The sequence below is a fragment of the Astyanax mexicanus genome, chromosome 1 (assembly GCF_023375975.1).
Source record: "Astyanax mexicanus isolate ESR-SI-001 chromosome 1, AstMex3_surface, whole genome shotgun sequence".
NCBI lineage: Eukaryota > Metazoa > Chordata > Actinopteri > Characiformes > Acestrorhamphidae > Astyanax > Astyanax mexicanus.
Genome location: NC_064408.1, coordinates 16,944,475 through 16,968,994, shown reverse-complemented (window position 1 = coordinate 16,968,994; position 24,520 = coordinate 16,944,475). Strand labels below are relative to the sequence as shown.

The 24,520-nt window shown below is 37.9% G+C and overlaps 1 protein-coding gene across 1 annotated transcript; it reads right to left on the bottom strand.

Annotated features, from left to right (window-relative positions):
• Positions 1–749: 749 nt before the first annotated feature.
• kank1b (KN motif and ankyrin repeat domains 1b) lies at positions 750–24,392 on the bottom strand. Its single transcript, XM_007256970.4, has 12 exons — positions 24,302–24,392; positions 22,482–22,567; positions 15,756–18,374; positions 14,465–14,542; positions 13,029–13,128; positions 12,280–12,426; positions 10,874–10,961; positions 6,333–6,552; positions 5,165–5,307; positions 3,222–3,422; positions 1,782–1,880; positions 750–1,642 (listed from the first exon to the last, which is right to left on the bottom strand). The coding sequence occupies exons 2-12, from the start codon at positions 22,516–22,518 to the stop codon at positions 1,586–1,588; spliced, it is 3,789 nt and encodes a 1,262-aa protein (XP_007257032.3). The 5' UTR covers positions 22,519–22,567; positions 24,302–24,392; the 3' UTR covers positions 750–1,585.
• Between the last annotated feature and the right edge of the window lie 128 nt (positions 24,393–24,520).

The following is a 24,520-nucleotide window of genomic DNA, read 5'->3' as shown; positions in this document are numbered from 1 at the left end:
CATTGTTAGCCACATTAGCCTTAGCAGTTTGGTCAAGCCTTTTGTTAAAAAAGTGCAATATATGTATAAATATATATTATAATATGTTATAATATAGTACACTCTTATAGTTTATAGACTGCATCGTAAAAAAAAAAAACATTTTACTGAATATAATAAAACTAAATTAAGAAAAATATCAAATAAGTGCACATGCATTTTCAAAATAGTAGATGTGGCATATAAATGAGACTAATGACACTAATGAGTCATCTAGTGGAAATGAACAATAAAAAGTTACTAATAATGGGTTGTTGAGTATCAAGGAGCGTTCAAAGATACTGAACATTGCAATGCTGGTGTTTTGACACCTGGAACCCCTACTAATTATTGCATACAAAAATTATAAGGATAACAGTACCTGCAGACCACTGTGCCACGCCCAGAATAAGAGAAGCACTATCTGTACCCAGAGTGAGACAGACAGCAGGGGTGGCTCTCCCTCACTCTACCGTATTATTTCAGTCACAGCATTTGTGCACATGTGGCTGAAGCAGCAATTAAAAAGGATACTTCTGTTAATTTTAAACACAATGGCTTAAAAACTAATTAGCCAACATAACAGAAAATCTGTTGTGGGCAGTTTTTCATTTGCTTTTACATGTGCTTCTAAAATATTAAAAAAATACATGAATGTGCTTAGAGCAGGGGTTCTCATACTTCTCCCTCTCATGGTCCACAAGTTTATAATGTTACAGAATATGAGCCCATAAGAAAACAACACATGGCTTTTTATTTCTCAAGTGCTAACACTAAAACTGGAGCATTTTTATCGATTTCTGAATTACAGTGTCACACTTTTCCATTTCTACAACTTGGGTAAGCTGATTGTCAAACTAATGATATCCAATGTGCCTTAAGTTATGGCTGCAAATTGTTGTTTGTAGGGTTCTATTAATGATTATATATATATATATATATATATATATATATATATTCATAGTTTGAGCACAATTGATTCAAGATTTTTACTTCAATAATCAATTATTGTTTTCTAATTTTATTCTTATGACTTAAAGTGTTGACACTGGCCCACTAAAGACTACTGCTTCTCCCTGAGGATTCAAGCCACTAGAGTGCGCTTCATGGCCCTCTGGTGGTCCTTGGCCTCAGGTTGAGAAACCTTGGCTTAGAGAAACGTGCTGGATCTCCAGCTCTGATACTTCAGCCAATAGATGCCTGTGAGAGAGGAAACCATATACCCACACAGAGGGAGCATTGATAATTGTGCTCTTTCTGACTCCGGCTGCTGATGGTGAAGTAGCAAGTCAGTGTCTTAAGGCTGGTTTATACACCTGTGTCGAGTCAGTATAATGTCTACAGCATAGCCTGCAGTGTCTCCAGCATTATGCAGGTGTAGGGGTTAATACTCTGCATTGGTGTGTTCGCTTCTATAAATATTGATTTTGGAACCTTATGCTAAACCTGTTAAAACTGATAAGGTGTTGTCTCCAAGATTTTTGGCAAATCTGCTTTAAACACATAGTAAAGACTGCTAATCTAAAACATGTGGTTTGTGTTGGGGAAGGAGTGGGAAAACAGTCAATCACTCAAAAAAGCCTCTTGCAGCTGCAGCAGGTGGAGTCCGGCTTCGAGGAGTTCCCTGCAGGCACACAGGTACACACACTCTTCAGCTGAGAGAGATGCAAAGAATCTAAACAGGTAAACATCTAAATAGAATAACTAATTTCACTCACTGCGGATCAGGTGTGCGGTGTGTATTTATGAAATAACAATCTTACCATAGCCTGGCCTTTTGCATAGTTTACATGGGCATAAAGCAGCATGGCGATGTCTTTGTGGCCGGCCTCAAGGGCTATGGACAGAGCAGTGCTGTCATCCTATCCACACAAAAAGAGACAGACAAACAGACCAACATTCAGAGACAGAATTAACAATTCATATAGTTTTAAGAGTTCAGAAATTAATATTTGGTGGAATAGCCCTGGTTTTAATCACAGTTTTTATGCATCTGGGCATGTTATCCTCCACCAGTCTTACACACTGCTTTTGGATAACTTTATGCCACTCCTGGTGCACAAATCCAAGCAGTTCAGCTTGGTTTGATGGCTGTGATCCACCTCTTGATTATATTATAATTATTACAGGTTTTAAATTTGGTAAAATTTGTACAGTGGTTCAGGGTGTATTATTTTGAATTATTATTTACATTAAATTATTATTATTATTATTATTATTTTGATTGTTTTACTTTTTAAAATCCATTAAGATGGTGTACATAAGCAAAACTACAATAAAAGTCACTATGCAAATTATTATAAACAAGACTAATAGAAAACAAAACATAGCACAAAAAGTAGGAACAGGTGTGTTTGGTAGATTATTCTTTGCTGTAACAACGCGGCAATAAATCTTGTTAAGTGATGGAAATCTTATAGGGATGTCAGAGACAGGCCGCAAAGTGGCCATTCCAAGAAGAGCGTCAAACATCAAGCGAGTAAATGTGAAAATAAGCTGTTTCGTATTGGCATAAAGATTTGGATTTTTTTTTTATAGGTGCACCCACATACGAAGCTTTAATGCTCATCCCACAAATGCATGTTTCTTATAAATGTGGAACCATTTAAAAGGGAATTTAACAGGCTTTCCAATAGTATAAGATTTATTGCCAAGCACTGTCACCACAAATAAATTACTTTTTGTGTTATGTTTTATATCAGCACATTGTACTTATTTAAACTAGGTGAATGACTGGAAGCCCAACAGTAAAACAGAAACATTTCCAAAAAGAAGAACACAGGTTTAAATCCCACTTCCTGTTTAATTGAACAAGGATCTGCCTCTAGGTGGTGCTGCTGTGTTGGAGACACTGTAGTGAAAACACTCCCAGACAGACAGTGAAGCCTCCAGACAGTTCACAGTTATAAAAATGACTAGTTTCTACTGTAAACATATCAATAAAGTATAGCCTCCCACCAGGTGGTGCAACCCCATCATCAGGATATAGTGTTGACCCCATCATCAGCACACTGCAAGTTTAATACCCAGCAATGCCAATGCAATCCATGGCCAGGAGCCCAAGACAGCATAACAGAGTCTTCCCTCTGGGGTGTTGGGACTCTTTCCATCTCTCATCACCGCTCAGTGCAATGTCTGACAGCTGACATAACAGAACAGCACCTTTATTTCTGACAGTGTAGATCAGCTGACATCCTACTTACATTGTCACTCAGGGTGGCATCACAGCCCGGCTGGGCTAACAGGAGCTTGACGATGTCTGCATGGCCGTGTTCGCTGGCACACATCAGTGCAGTGGAGCCTTCGTCGTCCTGGACGTTGACCGTTGAACCCGAAGCCAAGAGGACTTTAACCATGTCCATGTGACCGTGACTGACCGCCAGCATGAGGGCAGTCTGACCAGCCTACAGAACAGTAATATATAATTATATACAAATGCATTTAAAAATGGCATCCAAATGAGCAAGTGCAAGTGTATTCAAAGAGATGGACTAATTTCAGGGTGTTTCATTGAGTGGCACAGGCAGTGGTCCTTGCTAAAAGGAATGCTACTAAGCATTGACCATGCAGGGTGCCCAAACTCGTGATGCAAGCGCTGTTGCTGCTTTGTTACTTTAAAACTGTAAAAAAAAAAAAAATGGAGCTAAGAGGAGACACAACAGATGTAATGACTTTTTTTTTACGAAATCTAAGAAATGTAAGAAATCTATTAATAATGTGTCCCTTTGAAAATCTTAAAGCTCACCTTCCGCGAAAATCCGATTTTTCTTGTTTTTTGTGGAATACAGTAGGTCTCCCCGAGTTGAATGTGTACACCTGCACATTAAACTGTTTTGCAGCCCCCATTGTCTGCAGGAGCTAAGCAAAGAAATCCCCCCTCCCCCCCTCCGAAAAACAGGTGAATTTTGAATTATCTTTCTGCCTACGTAGGCAGAAACTCACAGACCAGCCCACCTTGGCTCGAGAAACTCCCAGAGGCGGAGCTGAAGCGACGCAACATCACCGCTCATCAGTTAGGAGGTGGGAGGCAGTGAGCGGCAGAGCGGTGGAGGGGCGTCGCAGTGCTCCTAGCCAATCAGAGGAGAGATATTTGCATGCTGTTTGCATGTATGAATATTCATGAGCAAAGCTGGAATCCGGTCATTTTGGACACACCCCTAAAACAGTCCATTAAAAAAGAGCTATACAGAGACACCTGAGCACTTTTTTTTTTACAAAAACGGCTCACATGTCATTCATTCATACTAGAGACCACAACTAGACATTTTAAAATGAAAGAAAAAACGACGGAAGGTGACCTTTAATAAATTTCATATACAAAAAAAAACAATATAGCAGGGCCACCTAGATTACACTTCCTGCAGAAACGGCGAGTGTGACTGTAGTGCTGATTCGTGGGTGGTTACTATTGTGTCTGTGGTGGTTGCTATCATGTTGCTTAGCAGTTGCAAGGTGGTTGCTAAGGTGATCCTAGGTGCTTGCAAAAAGCGATGCTATGGTATCCATGTGGTTGATATGATGGTGCTGCTATAGTTGCTATGGTATGGTCCGTGCTTCACCATGCACAGACTATAGAGCATTGAGGTCCCAAACTTTTGACCAATAAATAGTTTATCCAATAGCTCTTCCATACAGAACTGGAGCTCTGGCTGACATGCGGGGGTCAAAACATTTGAGCTATAGCTGGTTTATCCTACAGCTCCTCCATACACACACACACAGTACTGGAGAGCGAGGCAGATAAGGGGTTCCGTGCACAGATAATAGGCAAAAAAAAAAAAAGTTTATTACAGTAAAATGGTATGCTGAATCAAAAAGCTGTATACAAGCCCACCATGCCCGATAAAGAGCATGTTTTTGATTTGATGATCTAAACACACCAGGCCATCAGTGGCTGCAGCAGGAAACAATTCAGTGGGCACATTTTAAAATTAAGGTTTGAGGAGATTTTTAAGCGTCACTTCAAAAATCAATGATAAGATTTTTGTCCAGGACATGTCAAGAAGCTCTGCGAAGGATTTTGGAAAATCTATATGACAAACAGACAGACTGAAACAGACAGACTGAAACAGACAGACTGAAACAGACAGACTGAAACACAGCCACACAAACACACTTACAGACACAGACAGACACACAGACACACCTGGATGGCCTTGGCATTGACATCTCCCTTACTGAAGAGCCCCTCCACCACTCTCATATCCTCCTGGGTTTCCACAGCAGCCAGTGCAGCCAGCATGATGGGAGTGTACCCAGCCTTATTCTGCTGATCGATATTACACACATCTGCGCGCACACAAACAGACAGACACGCATACACTTATATACCTTTAGCATTTTCCTTTAGACAAAACAGCATCCAGACAAAGAACAACATAAAGCCTAAGAAACGTGAGAGCACCATAAGGGCTAATTTGTTTATATAGAAGACATTACGGTTAAGCAGGCTAAAAACATATCATTAAGTCTAGTAGATAATTTATTATCTAATAAGGTTGTTTATCAGCTTATTTTCATCCATCTTGCAAGCAAAATCAGACAATAATCTGTAGAGAGGTAAACAACTCATATATAATAAATTTTTGTGGAATGGATTTTTTAATCAAATATAAGAAATCAAGTAATGTAGCACGCTGAGAAATTAAACAATCCTTCAGTTGATGCACAGTGTCTGTGCCAGTTTGTTTACTTCTACCTGCCTGTCCAAAAAAAAGGCTCCACCTGGATTTAACTAAGTAAATGATGTGGGGTTGTTGCTGCAGTTGGTCAGGTCTAGATTCAGCAACAATATGTGCTGAAAGAATGAGGTCTTATACTGAATATAGACCAGGTTATTCCATCAATGGATTTTTTCTTCCCTGATGACACGAGCATATTCCAAGATGACAATATCAGGATTCATGGGGCTGGAATTGTGAAAGAGTGATTCAGGGAGCATGAGATCATCATTTTCACACATGGATTGTTCACCACAGAGTCCAGAACTTAAAAAGGACAACTGGCCTTGCTGTCTCTGGGTCTTTCTCTGCTCTCCCACATGTGTTCACTCCTAGTATGATGTTGGTCAACACAGGCATCTGTTAACTGATGTATCAGAGCTGTATTTTTGCGCTTTATTCAAAGCACACTGTGTACCCAATGATGCTACATGATCAGCAGTTGAAAAAGAGGCAGAGTCTGAATTCATGTGTATGGGAGGAGGCATGTGGTAGTCTTCAACCTCTCCTAGTTTCGAGAGCATTACTAGTGAAATGGAGCGTCCTATTTTCCTTACAAATTGGAGAGAAAAACGGACACGCGAATCTTTGTACCTGCATCCAGAAGCTTCTGCACCACCCTAAAGTTAGAATGGGACACGCTGTAATGGAGGGCTGTGTTGCCATTCTGGTCGGCCATATTGGCCACGTGAGTTAGCACAGCGGGGGACACACGACGGCACAAGCACAGGAAGTCCTCAACTGTATCTGGACATGCCTTCTTCTGACTGGACACACGGAACCACTCCTGCTGAATCGTGTTCAGACAGGAACGCTGTAAAATAGACAGACTTGGTTACAGTGCAGGAAGTAAGCCTTGATTCCAACACAATATCATTTAGAAAGCAGTTTAATGATGAAGTTCTCTGTATCTAAATCCAAAGGAAACCACAGGTATTGGCATAGTCAAAGTATTAACCTTTTTTATCATTTAACTGTGTTTTCATTAGTTATTAGTATTTTAGCTAGATTGCTAAAATATGATTCAGACATGACTGGTGCCTTTCTGCCTCAAACTCCTGCCTGAGCAGGCACTAGTAAGCATTTCTTACATTTGCAGATACAGAAAAAAGCTTACCAAAGTCTAGGCTCCAGCTTAAGTAGGACAGGTCCTTGGTAAACTATCATATGGTTCTATATGGTTCTATGGAGACTTCTCAGTAGCCTTTTGGTCACACAAAATATGCAGTCTGGCAAGGCTCCAAGGTGTTAATAACAATTTTCTGTGGTTAATATATTGTCCCAGAAATTATTTTAAAAAACAATATTATTGTCATTAAAAGTCTTATAGTGAACTATACAGAAAAACATTATATAGGGAATAAAATATACTGTTAAGATTTTAAACTACAGAACGGCTGACACACCATATAGTGCACTACTGCTCAGCTGTATATGAAGGGTCCTTCAGTTTAGAACATCCTCAGCTGCAGCATAGGCTTTGGAACTTGGACACGTATTTTGTTAGTTTTTTTTATCCCATTTTCTCTAATATTTAGCTATGCCTATTATCCCAGGAGAAGACTCCGACAAGCAGCATGACCGGGATTCGAACTCCAGCGAACTCCTGATCATAGTGGCAGCGCCTTAGTCCTCTGGACCACTCGGAGCCCCACACACTTTTTAAACAAGAAACAAAAACAAAGAAAGACAAAGCCCTGTTGTGGCCTGAAGACCTTTTGCTCCAAAGATAGAAAAAAAAAAGATGCACTACAATTTGCAGCTCCACAAAAATCCAGCATGAGGAACAGCCTGAACTAAAACAGAGCATGCCAGTGGGTAATTGCAGGATGAAGCTGACATCAAGTAAATGTAGAACCCAATGTGTAATAACGGTTTCACTTTAAGCTCCAGATGGTAAAGGGAGGTTTCACCATTCTTAGTTGTCCAGAATCGTTCACCACAAAAACACCCGTCTGTCAATTTGCTCTTTGTTCTGTTTTATGAGTAATTTAATTTTCACCACCTCAGACTCAATAATAAAGCAATGTTTTATTTTTCTACATTTTATGATCAACAACTTAAGACAACAAATGCTGTCTAATCAGTACCTTCATTCCAGTTGGCTCATTGTGTCAACAAATTAGAAGACCTCAAGAAAATATGTTTTTTAGCCTATTTAAACATGCAGATTATAGACAATAGATTTACATGCTAAAGGACAGACAATAGCTGCCTGATGATTTCAGAAAGAAGGGTGTAGATACAAATGTGTCCCTGTACCCTTGTTTCATAAAGGCCAACACTGTAGTCTGTTCATGTAAACTACCAAACTATACCAAATACATAACTTTATGTACTTTAACCTACTCATTCAAGTAGTTATCTAATCAGATAAATGGTAAGTAATTACACAAGACCATTTAGATTTTTGGTGCACCATAGGCGGAATATTTCTAGATCTGCTGGGATTTTGAGCACAATGGTATCTACACAACAAACTACGTCCAGTTCTACCTCTGTCAGCCAAGAACAGAATGCTGAGGCTTCAGTAAGCAAATACTCCAGATGATGGATAGAAAACTGCAGCCTTATCTAATGAATCTTGATTTCAGCTGAGGCTCAGAGGAGTTAGGAACAGAATTCATGGATTTCATGGATTTGTGCACCAACAGCACAAATCCATGAACCCAACTGCCCCAATAAGAAGAGTATAGGCAGGTGGAGGTGGTGTAATGATATGGGAAATGTCTTCTTGGCACATTTTGGCCTGTTAATTCCAATCAACCCTTGACTTCTATGAGACAGCCTATCTAAGTACTGTTGCTGACCATGTGCATCCCTTCATGACCACAATAAATTTACTGCCTAATGGATACTTCCAGCATGGTGATTCACCTCGTCACATGTTACAAGCAAAAGTAATGTCATGAGGTCATTGCTCTTCATCTAATTATAATAGAACAACATCTTTTGGATGTGCTAAAACTAAAAATTTGCTCCTGAGAAATTTAGCATGAACCTGAATAAAAAAAGGATTTTTTTCAAGATCTTGTTGAATCCCGATTTTTTTCCCACAAATAATTGAAGCAGTTTTCAGAGCTAAGGAAGGCTGTACCCAATAGATGTTTATTGTTTCTAAAAAAATAGATTAAGGAGAGTGGAGAAAATGTTTTAAATTTGAAATCAATCACCCTGCCAGCTCAGCTACTCCTTTGTAAAGCTCAATGGCCATTGGTGGACATGTTCCCAATATTTTAGATATTCAATCACTTAAAACCGTAATTAGAAGGAGCATATAAAGTAACTGCCGGCTTCCCATTATCAAATTAATGTGCAGTTTGCGATACTAACACCAACTGTTTCAACAGTAGTATACAAGATGAAGTTCTGGACCACGTCCACTTGATACACAGATGCTCTCATTTGTAATGTATGAGCAACTGCACACAGTATCACATTAATGTGCTTTCACTTGCGCATGCCAGCAGTCAAAATTACCCTGTGCCAGTACTGTATACCAGTGTGGGCTACAAATGAGCTGTTTATGAAGACATTTGTTAATTATGTAGTGGCATTTTAAAGCTCATAAAAGTCTATTTTTAAAAAGCATATAGCAGACCTACACCGTATATTGATTGTTTTTAGGGCAAAAGGTAATTAACATCAATATATTCTAAAATATTTTGTACAAGACTTAACTTGACGGTCTTCACTGACTAAATAAACCAGTTTGCTCTGAGTCACTGAAAGAGTGCAAGTGTCGTATGTTTATTATAGGAAATAAATAGACCATTACATAAACCAAAACCAAACAAAATAAAACACGTTTTATTTATTTTACCATTTTTTTCACCACTGCATAATGTAGTGCCTACATGTATTTTTATCCTGATATTTTAAGAAAAAGCTATTAAAAAAATACTATTTTTAAATATCTATAGAACACTTGAAAGCCTTTTTAATATTGCAGCAGATATACCAACAGAGCAAACCCTTTAAAATGTTGTATTAAACTTCATAAAGTCACAATTACAAACCCTGCAGAGGGCTTTTAATTTGACATGAGGCATGCAAGCAGCAGGTGGCCTCCTCTGTACAGGCGTGGTTTAGCCACGATTGATAACAGTTAAATCCGTGAATCTAACATCCAGTAAACTGTTGTCGCTGCCGAAATAAATTTTAAAAGAAACACTGCAATACGAATTAAACTTAAATCTTTTTACTCATAATTTATCTTAATCATGATTTACTATCTCAATCATGACTCAGTGAAGGACCCTTATTTTTTTTCCAAGTGTTGGAAAAAAGCTTCCATACTTCATACATAGCCTATTTCCAACACTTTTCAAATCTTCATTTTTTTTCTTTGCATTTTCGGTTGCCAAATATTCGGCACATCATATCAATATTTTTGGCATTTGATTTTTATCTTGTCCAGTCCTAACTGTATGACAACAATTTAACCAATCAAATCCTTGCCAAAGCCAAATGTTCTAGATGATTCAGTTGTAAAAACAATAATCAACACCTCACACGTACCACAAAAATCTAATATAAAAAGAACAAACCTCACATAATGAAATATTACATATTCCTGTTCTGCACTATTTGGATGGTAACAGAAATAAGGCCTCATATTTCCAGAGAATGCCTTCAGCGTGCAACAGAATTACACTACAGCACTGAACGTCAGAATTTTGATCAGTAGGTCCCTCACACAGTAATGCCGCCCCAGTAATCTGGTTATTTTGCTTACTAAAGCGTTTGTTGCAAGCCAAGCTGATTAAGAGCATCTGCAGAAAAACCAAAACGTCAAATGAGAATGTAATTTACTATAAATTACTTTACAATGATGATACGGCTGATGAGAAATTGCCCATCGAAAGCTGGATTGAAGAAAAGCAGCAATTAAAAGCTGGGCTAAGTGTTGCTCTGCACTCATCCCAGACAGACTGTCCTGATATTTATTTCCTTTTCATGGTTAAAAAAAAATGCAAGCAGTTCACATTCCACAGACTGCAATATAAGTATTATAAAATGATCCATTTCCTCTGCCAGAGATGGCATGCCAAGCATGGCACAACAACCAACACGCTTTCAAGAAGCAAGAAAAACATATAAATACTTTTTTTCCTCAGGTTGGATGAACTCACCAGCTCTCTGTTGGACAAGGCCTTGCTGCCATTTAGATGGGCTTTCAGACTGTGGCAGTAAGAAAGCACTTTTTCACTCATCTCATACCTAAACAACACAAGACAGAGTGGCACAAGTGATACATAACTCTTTAATGAAGCTACAAAATAACAATTCATAGACTGTAACCGGTTAAACTAAAAAACTCAGCTAAAAAATACTGTAAATGAGTTTACAGCAGAACACTAATATACAACTGTGCAATACTGTCAAAATACAAAAACTGCTGTTGCTATTACACTGATGCACATGGAAAGCTGTTTAAAGGTTTTGTTTGAGAAATGCCAAAGAAGAACCCCATTAAGTTACACATAATACACGAGTGTAAAGAACCTTCACACTGTCATTTGATGAAAATATACTCGGCCAATTTAAAGGTTCTCCAAACTTAAACATCTATTTTACTAACATGGTCCTTTATAAAACTAAATAGATTTCCGCTATCACACCATTTGATGCAACCTAATTTTTAAATGGGTAGTTTTATATCATCGCTGTCCAATGAAAAACAAGTATCTCCATTTTTGTAAATTTTTAGTTTACTACATAATTTGAAAAGACAAACTGTCCCTCAGACTATGTCAACATTTCTTGATAAATTAATAAATATAAATTCTCCAAAATTACCTGAAATAAACTCTTTTTACATTTACTTACACTGACAGTTTTATCTGTGTAAAATTGATGTTTTGGAGATACATGTTTTTCTTTGGAAATCGGACACATGCTGTACCTACTGATTATATAAATAAACAGGTAATCTAGCATTTATTCTGAAGATAATCGAGATAAAAAGAACAAATAATAAATGAATCCATCTATGGCTGTGAGGTTAATTAAATTAATTTGTTTTATCGCATTGCTGTTTTAATGCAATTTTCAAAATGGGACAATCCGGATTGTACATCTTTACATATAGAAGCTTCTACTGAGAGAATCTCAGTAGATAGACATTCGCTTCTGTCAGAAAGCTGTACAGAACTTATGTCGCAGCGATTTTAATTTTTTATATTTTTCCATTTCACTGATATCTAAGAAGGCTGCATATAGGGTTGAATGGGGCTGCTTGCTATTCATTAATAGAAATCAAATAGAGAATCACTTATATATTTGAAGCTTTTTTTTTTTTAAACGCTCTGCCATAGACCCAACTGGTGAACAAACTAGAACCTATTTTTTAATTATATACAACTATAAAATAGTAAATGAAACTGAATTATTAACTATATATGTAACTAAATAATCCTGACAAAACTCACCAAATCTCTCAGTAAGGATTTGAAGATAAAAGCACACAGTAAAAACACCTGTAACAGCAGATAATATACTGTGAAGTCATACAAATGTAAATAGAAATGTGTCTAACTTCTCTCTTCTCTCCATCTTAGATGCCCTCATGCTGGTTCTGGAGCTCTCCTCCAGCTGCTTCTCCATCTTCCTCTTCCTGTTCTCCTCATCCTCAGAGTCAGCACCCTCAGAAAACGAGTCTTCACTGACAGACACTCGCTCAAACCTACAGCCAAGATATAAAAGCAAAAATATCATGCAGTTTTGTGAATTTATTAACACAACATGGCTTAAAATTTTGAGCATTAATAGTAGTGACGTTTACTACTGATTATAGGTGAATTCTAGGTGTTGTTCTATATAAAATCTTATGCAAATATTTAGCACTACCAGTCAAATGACACATTCTAAGAATTCTTCTGACCGAAAATAAGTTACAGATCCTGTAAAACTCTTATAAAGTTACAAAACTGTAAAACTATTTTACATATGTTTGATGTAATTTGACCAGGGATCCTTCAACTTTTGGCATAAGACTTGCAGTTCCTGTTGACAGACTTTCCTCTCAATAAGATAATGATCAAAGAAAAAGGGTGGCTCAGATAATGAAAGCCCTCATTAAACCCTGGCCTAAAGATAAGACTCAGTAGATAAAAGTGGCTGACATCAGTAAAGGGTGAATAAGTTTTAACAGGTCATGGCAATGATAATGAGTTAGTTAATGCTGCCACCAACAGGACAGACCAATCGAATTAGAGAGTTATGGACAAGAAAGCAAGAGAAAGTTCACAGCTAAATAATACAAAATGAACCCTGCTACATACTCACCCAGCAGCCAGACATTTAACAGTCCTCCTGCACTCTGCTCTCGGGCTGATGTCCTGTCTCTTTATGATTGATCTTGGAGAGCTCAAATCACTCGCAGAATCTGGAGAAATCAAAAGAGAGAACAAAAAACATTTCATTCATTCCTTCAGACAATTATTATGGCTATGCACTGCTTTAGTAATACACTAAACTATACTGTTATCTAATGCATCTTCTTCTCCTTCTACTTTATTTCCTTTATTATATTATTTTTCATTACATTATTTGTCTTTCATTATCTTTATATTTTTATTCATTATCATTATTACCTACTTCTTCATTATCTTATTTTCCATGACCTCCTTCTTCTTTATAACCTTTATATTATTCTTCATTGCCTTCTTCTTCTTTACTACCTTCATTGTCATTATCTTCACCATCTCCTTCATTATCTTCTTCTAAATTATCTTTCTCCTTCTTCCTTATTTTCTTCTTAATTATCTTCTTCTTCACCATTACTTTCTTCTTTTTACCCTAAATTTCATTATCTTCACCATGTTCTTCATTACCCTCTTCTTAATAATCTTTTTTCTTTATTTTCTTCTTCCTTATTTTCTTCTTAATTATCTTCACCTTTATCTGCTTCTCCATTACCTTTGTCTTTATTACATTCATTTTCATTATCTGTATCATCTTCTTCATTACCTTTTAGATCTTCATTGCCTTCTTCTTAATTAACTTTTTCTCCATCTTCTTCTTTTTTATTTTCTTCTTAATTATCATCTTCTTATTTTTCACCTTAATGTTCTTCTCCATTATCATCATCTTTTTTACCTTCATCTTTATTATCTTTACCATCTTCCTCATTATTCTCTTCATTATCTTCTTGTTCTTTTTGTTACATAACTTAGCCCACAGTTTTTAATATAGATACGATTCCATCTCCACATAGTTCAGTCTGATTTTGAGTTGTGCTTGTATGCACAATTGTTTATTAAATTATAATTAATTATAAATTATATAAATCATCATTCAAAAATAAAAGCTTCACTTCAGTGGCAGCAGAACCACCTGCTGAAGGCTTTATTCACATATTATGGGTTTTTAAAGCTGTGGAATTCCTTGCCTTCCTTCACCATGCACACAGCAACCACATTCAGAAAGAACAGTATTTATGTTATGTGTGTGCCACAGACCACAGGACTAGGGGACATGGGAGCATGCCAAACCCCAACACCAGCCAAAATATTCTAAGTGTAGGGCTCATCCAGCCAAACGGCAAACCAGAGAGAGCTATTTCCACCTCCTGTCTGCATTCCACCACCTCAAATCGTCCTAGAGTTTAAGGACATTTCACAGAAGCTCACAGTGTTGAGGACTGAGTAGCCATTTCTTCTAATTCTGTCTAACATCCTGCTATAAAGTTGTGTATGGAAAAGAATGATAAATAAACTTACCATTAAATGATCTCGTTGGATGCCTCATCTTATGCTCAGAAATGTTGTTATTTTTTGAAGGAGAGCCGTATCCAAATACTAAAAACAGTAAGAAAGACAATGACTAATAAAATAAGGAATAGCATTAAACATTTAATAATAAAATTTTATGTTATTGTTTTTATGTATAGCAGGAGCTACACAGGGCAAACAAATATCTCGATATGCTTAAGAGACATTATTTAGCAATGTATCACTTGGTATGATAATCTTAATTTAACGGTATTATTAAATACGGAATGGAAATGAAAATAATAAACATCTGTGTATATTCTCTGCAAGATTTTTATCCAATAAACATAAGACACTTGCATTCATTCATAAAATTGTCTGTGACTCATTGGATCATATTGTTCAAGATGGTGAAATAGAGTAGTCAAGCTGATGGCTTTAATCATGATGTTTCTACAACATTCTGAACAGTTTACACAAAGCTAAACACAGAAATCAAACCAACTTTCCACACAGTGACATTATTTTTAGGAAAAAAATTGCACTCATAGTAAAAAACTACTGTGTAGCAACTGTGATATTGGGATATTACCATTTTCAATTTTGTGTAAAAAAAAAAAAAAAAAAAAATACATCACCAATTCATTGCCCAGCCCTATAACTACCCAAATCTAGCGAAAAACTAATACTGCATTACATTTGAACATGGATGTCTTAATTTTCTAGTACGAAGTAGGACAGTTTAACTGGAAAGCCCTAAAGGATGGATTTTAAGGTCTGGGTATTGTTCCAAACCCAGAGTTCAGAATCCAAGATGGCTGCAGTTCACATAAACTGTAGTAAAAACAAAAGTATTACATAGTTTTTCATCACTACTATCCATTTGTGTCTCAATAAATCAGTCGTACAAACTGTCCTGCCCAACTACTGTGGACATGTTTACATGGTGTTTGTATGTGCAAAATACCATATAATGCATTGTCATTAACTGGCATCATTAGCGATGTTAACGTGTGGCAAATTTTTTTACGCATATAACCTAAGTGCGAAAACACACACACTTCACAGGCCAAAGCTGAGTGATTGTAACTTTGTAACTTGTGCAACTTTTTTTTAAACACAGTTTGTTGCTTTCTTATATTGTGATTATCACGCCATAGCTTTATATTAAATTAAAATTGTATTAAAAAACAGACAACTATGTCACGACTTTCCTTGGGCCGGGGCGGGTCAGACTCGAGCAGAAAATCTAAACTCTAAATGCAATGCAGAAAAATTCCGACCACATGCATGACAATACCTCCATGTTGTGTATCTCTGTGGTCCTGGATCTGAATGGTGACCTCTTGCTCTTCTCTTGCTTCAAAATGGCCATCAGTTAGCAGACACTGCTGCTCTTTTAGCAGCTTCTGCATTCGATCTATGTAATGATCCAGTCCAGGTTCAGATTCTGCACATAAATGTGGCTGTAGTGGGTGTGCAAGAACTTGAATGTGCCCATTTACGTCTCGGATTCTCCCATCACCAACTTCGACACCTATGCTGCGAGTCTTGATAGGGTCTGGTAAGCGGGACGGACCGCAAGCGATGTTTCGCGTCCGTAGTCCCACCAGGTAGTTCTCGTTAACGTTAGCTAACCCAACACCAGTGTCACGAGTCATTACTTTGGGGACACTAGGGGCTATTTTACTCTCTTTCAAGTATCCAGTAGTTCCTACAGCAATGGAGCGCACTTTGAGAGCAGGGCTTTGGTCGTTAACTTTTCCATCACCGATTGCAAGCGTTCGAGTGACTACAGAAGCAGTGTTGGTATGTCTTTCTCGAGTAGGCATGTTAGTTGTGTTGGTGCTGGATTCAGAAACATGGGCCTGTGAAGTGCCAGTGCAGCGAGAAACAGTACTGATGGTGGTATTGGTACGTTGGGACATGGTCTGTGGGTTTACTGTGATACCAAGATCGATCCCTTTGACTGGGTCGGTGACCATGCCTTTGGAAACAAGTGGTTTGACCACATTGACATTCATGTCTATGGTACAGTCCCCACAGCCTACTGTTCGACTAGGTACCTTCCTCTTGCTCAAAGTCTCCATTAACTCCAGAGTAACCATCCCAGTATCACGAACAATCATGGCTGTCCCGACACACTGGCTGCAAGTTGGCACATAGTCTTTCCCTACACACTGATCTCTCCTCTGCACTTTTTTCCGCACCTCCCAAAGATCAATAGGTACATCTGGACCAGAGGTCATATCCCTCGTCTCTGGCTTGCAAGTCACTCCTACTGTGTGAAGAGCTTGGACTGCCCCTCCACCAACAGCAGCATGTACAAGTTGGCTGTGGTTCCCAACCCCAACAGACCGTGTCTGTGTCGTAGTCTGGAAGCCACTGCTTTGCATCTTTGGTTGGGCACTAGAGCTCTTGTCAGCACGGTTGTGAGATCCTGCTTCCCTTAGTTCATCTTTCAGTCTGCACATTTCCGCATTAAGCAAAGCCTCTTTAAGCTCTGCCTCCAATGTTTGGACTCTGTCACTCAAAACATGGATAGTTTGCTGTTGCATCTCAAGCTCCAACTCGGAATCAGGCACTGTACCCAACATTGCTTCAGTAACACCAACTGCTGTTGAACGCTTCTCCACTGCAACATCCCTAAAGGAACTTTTCGTACATCTGCAGTCTTCACACATGTTCTTGTTCTCACCAACAGTCACTGATCTTCGAATTAAAGCTCTTGCTTTTGCAACTGGGTGAGCAGCCAGACGAGCATCTTGAATCTTCTTCTCAAGAAGGTGCATTTCAGCACTGAGTTGCTTGAACTCCTGCAGCCCAGACAAGGCACCATGTTCCCAGCCTTCCACATCCCCTGATGACTCCCTCTTGCTTTCTTTGGTTATCTGCATCTTAACATCATGCTGCTGTAACTGCTGTAAAGTACTACCTGTGCTATGTGCCCGCTTCCTAAATAGCCCTTGCAAATCTGAATCTAGGGTAGAACTTAAACTTTGACCTTCTTGTTGCTTCACCAAAGCAACCAACTGTCTCTTTTCTTCTTGTAGGGTAGAGATCTTAATTTGAAGCATAGGTATAGTCTTTACTTGTTCCTCCAGCTCTTTCAGTCTTTCCAGTGCCACCACCATCTGATCCCTGACCAGTTGCAGATGGAGTGGACTAACACTGGTCACTGGAGTAGCCCGGCCAGAGCTCAACGGACTGATTCTCATTGAGGTGCTGCTCATTGTGGAAGCCCCCTGGCCTTGACTAGACTGATCACCAACTGATCGCTTGGATAGTGCCTGGGTCTGTGCCTGGCTGAGGGCATTCCAGCTAGTGTAAGGGGACAGAGTACCACTTGAGCTCACGCCACCAAAGCTGGCAAGTCTACGCCTTGGGCATAGCTCTTGGGGCACTGCCTGGGATAACACATTCTCTTGCTCCAAACGTCTGCGAGTCTCTACCAAGGTTCTCTCCACTAGAGGGTTTGGTTTAGTAGGTGAAGTAGGTTGACATGCAACTGGAGGAGGTTTCCCATCTGATGGTCTATGAGAAGCAGGTGGGGTCTGAGAAGACTCAAGAGTAGCAGAGGTGGTTTTAGGTAAAGAATGGGAGGGAGGAAGCGGGGGTCTTCTTCTGTTGATAGAAGAAGAGATGGATGACGTTGTGGTGACCGAGGGATTTCGAGCTTCATCGCTGCTCACAGATGACAGCGATTCAGAAGAGGCCCATTGGGAGGGGTCAACCCTGCTCTGTGCTTCAGAGGCTGGATCGGCCCTGGGCCGTCTGTTAAAGCCCAGTCGCCGAATGGTGTCGCTTTGTTCAATGTCGTCTACGTACTTAACGAAGTCTAGATCAAGCTGGTAGCCATATGGTGTACTAAGGCAGAAGGATGAACTGTGGTAGGTGTTGGCACTGCTCTCAAGTGTGTCTGTATGAGGAGGAAGGAAAGAATATATTAGATTTTTTCAGTTACATTCACAAGGATTATGGATTACTTTTACAAATTTCATCCCTGATGGCCACTGTTCATAATTAAGCAATAATATACAAGATTGAGGGCTAAAATATGTGATATTCGCACAGATGTACTGTGGTCATAGGAACCACAGTTAAAGCACATACATTGAATGTACAACTGTGATTAGACCATAGTACCATTATCTCCTTTTACTGTTAAATTATAAGGTAAAGAAGACTTAAAAAATACTTTTTTATCAACGTTCCACAAGTTAAAATAATTCAATTTAATCTGGCATGCTGCTGCTAAAACATCATCAAACTCATTCTACCTTAATGGTGGATCCTCAGTGTAGAACCTACTAGTAGCTAGTGTTAGCGGTTAGCTGCTAATGCTAATGCTGCTGGACCCAGAAATCTGAAAAATCTAAGCTTACTGTAAATAAATGGAAGTGCTTTACTCATTTAAATACACAATTTTCAGGAGAAAAATCTGTGTAGATTAACATCCAGCACTGGTTTGACTTTAAAAGAAAATGTTTAAGAATTACATTTTTGTTTACTTAGCTTAGCTTAGCTCAAATCACATTGCAGGAGTGGGACCAACTATTGTATAATACTAATAATCCATCAAAGAGCAAGCACAACCCAAAACAGGTGTAATATACAGTACCAGTCAAAAGTTTGGAAACACCTTAAATTCCGTGTTTTTTCATTATTTTAAAATGTTCTATATTGTAGATTAATACGAAAGACGCCCAAACAATAAAGAAAAACATAGATGCAATTATTTAGTAAACAAAAAAAGTGTTTTTCAAAGCAGCACCTCTTGCTTAGATAACAGCTATTCACGTCAGCTTTATGAGGTAGAGTCACCTGGAATGGCTTTCAGTTAACAGCTTTGCTAAAATAGTCAAGAGTTAATTACTTCAATTTCTTGCTCCTAATTCTGTGTTTGAGACAAGGGTGTAGGAGCGGGCTTGATATTGGGGGGGACACATTTGCCAATATGAACCCAAGCCCACCCTATAGTTTCCTAGAACATTTGGGGAAATTTAATTAAAATTAAATTATTATTATAAGGTGATTTTACAACCTAAACATGTTACTCCAATTTACTAATAACGTTACTCCACCTTACAGTTACTAATGTTAGAAAAAATTATGCATGCAATGTCTGAATTATATACGTATGAAAAAAATGATCAGTTATAACCTAATATTTAAAATAATAACATATTTGTTTATTATTATTATTATTATTATTATTATTATTATTATTATGTATTGGCATGTCAATTCTGTTGTATATTTACATTTTCTCCTGTTTTTTTTTTTGTGTAATGAGAGCTCTTTTTAAGATGGTGTCCTTTTATGTAAAAGAATGTAACTTTCCATAGAGATTTTTATAAACCTCAGGACATGTGGTCTTACTGTGAACTACAAATGAACAGAAGTCACTTTACAGCAGTGTTTCTCAACCCTGTTCTTACATATTCTACTGCATATTAACACTGTTCTGCATGTTCTAAAGCTTTCTCTGATTTAAAGGCATTTAATAAAGTAAGTGGTGGTTTGATGTGTTTAATACACTGCTGGATAAATTTAGGCTCCATAGGGAGTTAAGGGGTTTAAACAGGTAAACTCAGTAAATGACTGTTTATTAGCTGATCAGCTGGATCAGGTGGAAAACACTATTTTAGGGCAGTGATCGGGGTTAAGAAACTGCTTTAAACTACAAACATAAAGTACTGTACTAAATTCTAGCTATCCACTACATCTGGCTTCTAGATAACTAGTTAGCTAAATTTAATTTTCGTTCATTATAGCTCACAGTAAGTCTTGTAATCCTAAATTGGAAAACACAGTTTGAAAATGAAATAGTGATTAGCTATATAGTTTATTTTTTCTTTAACCTTGACTCCCAATCTAGGTAATTCTAAAGTTAAACTCACTAACACAGCTGCAGTTTATTAATCACAGTGAGTTTTGTGTGCTGATTCAGAGACGTGTATTTTTATCCAGCTATCAGAAACATCATCACAGTTGAAGTCGTTAGCCTACCGTTCCCTTTCTGTTAGAAAAATCTCCGTATATCCATATCTGTTTTAAAATCAGATGAAGCTGCTGCGTACCGATCCCGCTGCTAAATCTCACAGCGAGGGGGCGGGGCTTCCCCAACAGCACACTGCCTCTAATCCGCGTGCCGAAAAACCAGCAAGCTGATTGGCTGTTTCTACTGAGAGGCGGGACTTAATACCTGAACCGGCTCCGTGATTGGTCCGGTCTGTCTCCTCATTAACAGTACAGCTGATCTGAGCGAAACGATATCATTTTTGGGGGGGACAAATCCACCTGTTTCTAATATTGGGTGGGACATGTCCCACCCATCCCCCCCGGTTCCTACGCCTATGGTTTGAGAGCATCATTTGAAAAGTTGTGCAGTCGCAAAGACCATCAAAAATGTTGAAACTGTCTCTCATCAGGATCGCTGCAGGAAAGGAAGAGCAAGAGTTTCCTCTGTTGTACAGGATGAGTTCATCAGAGTTACCAGTCTCAGAAACTGCAAATTAACAGCACCTCAGATAAGAGCCAACTTAATTCTTCACAGAGTACTTCGATTTATTTAACAGTTTTAATTTGTTACATGATTGACGTTCAAATGATTGAAGTTGACAATTATATAAACATTGAGAAGGTGTCCAAACATTTGATTGGTACTGTATACATAACTCAACTGCTTAACTATGAACACTCATCCGATTCCATCAAGAGATCATATATTTTAAGCACACCCAGCCAAAAAGGTAAGTAAAAAGGTATATGCTTACCTGTAAATTAGTGTAATCCACAGAGATATTTTTTAGATGGTAACTTAGTCCAGTTGCAAGTTAAACTCTTCTGACTTTCTTCTACTATATTCTTTTACTCTTGTACTTGGACTTCTCCTCCCTCCCTTTTCCTCATCTTTTCTCCTCCTCTAACTGAAACACAATCCCTCTTTCTCCTTCTCTCTCTTTACTTCTTTCTCTCTCTGAAATAAACATCTTAATGCTCTACAAGCATAATAAAAAAATAAATAAAACTTTTTTTCTTGTTTGTCACATTTTGTGAATAAAGTGAATAAAAGTATTTGGACACAGATACTTAATCCCTGCATTCAGGTGTTTCATTCATTTTCATACCGTGACCACAGGTGTTTAAAATCAAGTACCTAGCCATGCAGCCTGGCTTTACAAATATTAGTGAAAGAATGGTGGTTCTAAAGAGCTAAATGAACTTATTGTGGTACTGTAAAAGGACAAGTGACATTTTAGCCAGTAAAAAGTATTTTTCCACACATGTGGATGAGTAAATTATTAAAAACAGAGGGGCTCCTAGTGGTCCAGCAGGCTAAGCACTGCCACTATGATCAGAAGATGGCTGGTTTGAATCCTGTTTATGTAGCTTGCCATCGGCTCCCAGAGCGGACAACTGCGCTTTCCTCTGAGAGCGCTGTGATGCTACTCTGCAATGCTACATCAGCAAGCAGCTCGAAAAGGGGAGGTGGCTGACTTCACATGTATCAGAGGAAGCATGTGCTAGTCTAAACTTTCCTGGTGTTGGGGCATCACTAGTGATAGGGGGAGTCCTAATGAGTGGGTTGGGTAATTGGCCGTGTAAATTGGGAAGAAAATTGGGGAAAAACAGACTACAGGGTTAATGTGTTGCTAAATAACTAACACATAACCAAATTATACACTTATCTGTGTTCTTTATATGACACCCCAACTAACAAAGTCGAATGTGTGTGATGTTATTCATGTGCACTTATCTCATAAATACACTATTTCTAAAATAACTTAAAAGCAGCATAATCATTATGACTGTGCTTTCCATGTGGTATATTTATTACGGACGTAAACAGCTCAATATTAAAACTGACAACCTAAACTTCAACCACAATTTATATCTAACAGTCTAATATAACAAAGACTACAATATGCTTAAAAAAACACTTATACCCCTCTATCCCAATAAATTGTATTATTTTTTCCTATAAACCAGCTTAAGCATGTGTACCAAAACATTTACCAACCTGCTACATTCATGTAAATGTAGGTTTCCTGTGCCATGGTATTTCCTCAGCCAAGCAACTAGACCTTCATACCATCTGTTATTACACTGAAAAAAAGAACAGATAAAACAGAGAGAACACTGTGACATCAAAGCAAACAAATTTGATGATGCTGCAGTGCTGCCTCCTACTGGCTGAATGAAGAATGACACTGATATTTGTTCATCTTAATACTGAACCCTTGATATTGACTCAATAGTATAGTAATGATAAGCTTTCTACTACCCTTTGGAGCACTGCTGTGAGGATTTGACAATTAAACAATTTTATATATAGCAAAGAAATGCTTGGTATCCAGTTTTTGTTTTATAAAAGATAAAAGTCTAATGTGCCCTTGGAGGATTTAGACTAAAGTACACACAGAAATCAGGATTTTATGTAGTATACAGCTCTGATTAAAAACCAGGGTTACTCCACCAAATATTGATTTCTGAACTCTTAAAGCTTTATGAATATGAGCTTGTTTTATTTGCATTATTTGAGGTCTGAAAGCTCTGCATCTTTTTTGTTATTTCTGCCATTTCTCATTTTCTGCAAATAAATACTCTAAATGACAATATTTTTATTAGGAGTTTGGAAGAAATATTATCCGTAGTTTATAGGAAAAAAAACAACAATGTTCATTTTACTCAAACATAAACCTATAAATAGCAAAATCAGAGAAACTGTTTCAGAAACTGAAGTGTTCTCTTAATTTTTTTTCCAGAGCTGTATAATTTGCATCATGTAACACGACTGTTTTTGATATTTCATATATTTTACTTTCATATTGTGGTTCATTTAGTAAAACACAAAATAAATATTAAACTATGGTACAATATCACCAGCACTCTCAACTAATGCAATAAGAGACATGAGCAGTACAAACACTTATGACAAAAGAGATCCTCAACAATAAACACACTTTTTCACCATTAAACCCTTAAAAATGAGTGGGCAATATTAATACAATTTTTTATTGTATCCTTATAGATTTTACAGTGATATCTTGATGAAGGACACTGCACCAAAGAACACACTTTTTGACCATTATCCCTTAAAAAAACCTTTACAAACTCCCATTGCAATGAGTGGGCAATATTAGCAGGCCTTTTTTGTAGCATATATTTTACAGTGATATCCTGATAAAGGACACTGTTTATCATGGAGATGATTGGTACATAAACAATACTGGAACAATATTAGCCCTGTTTAAAATAAGTAAGTACAGGACACTCTGTACTTACTAATCACTGTACAAAGTATGGGATAGATTTTGGACAGTAGTTGTTTTAATAATGCTGTCACTTGTTTTTGCATTTGTTGCCTTATTTATTGGGATCAAAACTGTGACAAGTTTTTTTTTATGACCCTACATTTCAGTGAAAACAGTAAGTGTTTGCTAAAGTGTACTCCCAGTAGGGGAAAAGTGTTTATTTTCTCATATAAAAAACATGTATATCACACAGGTCACTTCAGTATCCTTTAGCGTTAATTTAAAGATGGCAAAAGTCACAGGACATAATACTAAGTCCTGTCCCATGACATGTGGCAGATCAGTGTAAACAATCCTGAGTGACTGACTGACTTGGACTACTCTACACCTCAGTGCATTTTGAGGTGTGGATGGCTACATTCTTCCATTAGCTACTGATTGGCTATTTTAGCCCTGTGTCTCCAGAGCAAACCTAAAGAAACAAACGTCAGACCTCTGCGTTAGCATTAAGGCTTGATTAAGCTTAAACACACACACATAAGGAAACACATTGCGTCATCTGTTCACACACAAGGGATGGCCTAACCTTTTATGCAGTTCTGACCCACATTGGCTCATTCAGCATGGACCTGCATTTAAAACAGAGGGAAAGGGGGGAGCATGAGAAACAGAGAAGAAGAAGAAGAAGAAGAAGAAGAAGAAGAAGAAGAAGAAGAAGAAGAAGAAGAAGAAGAAGAAGAAGAAGAAGAAGAAGAAGAAGAAGAAGAAGAAGAAGAAGAAGAAGAAGAAGAAGAAGAAGAAGAAG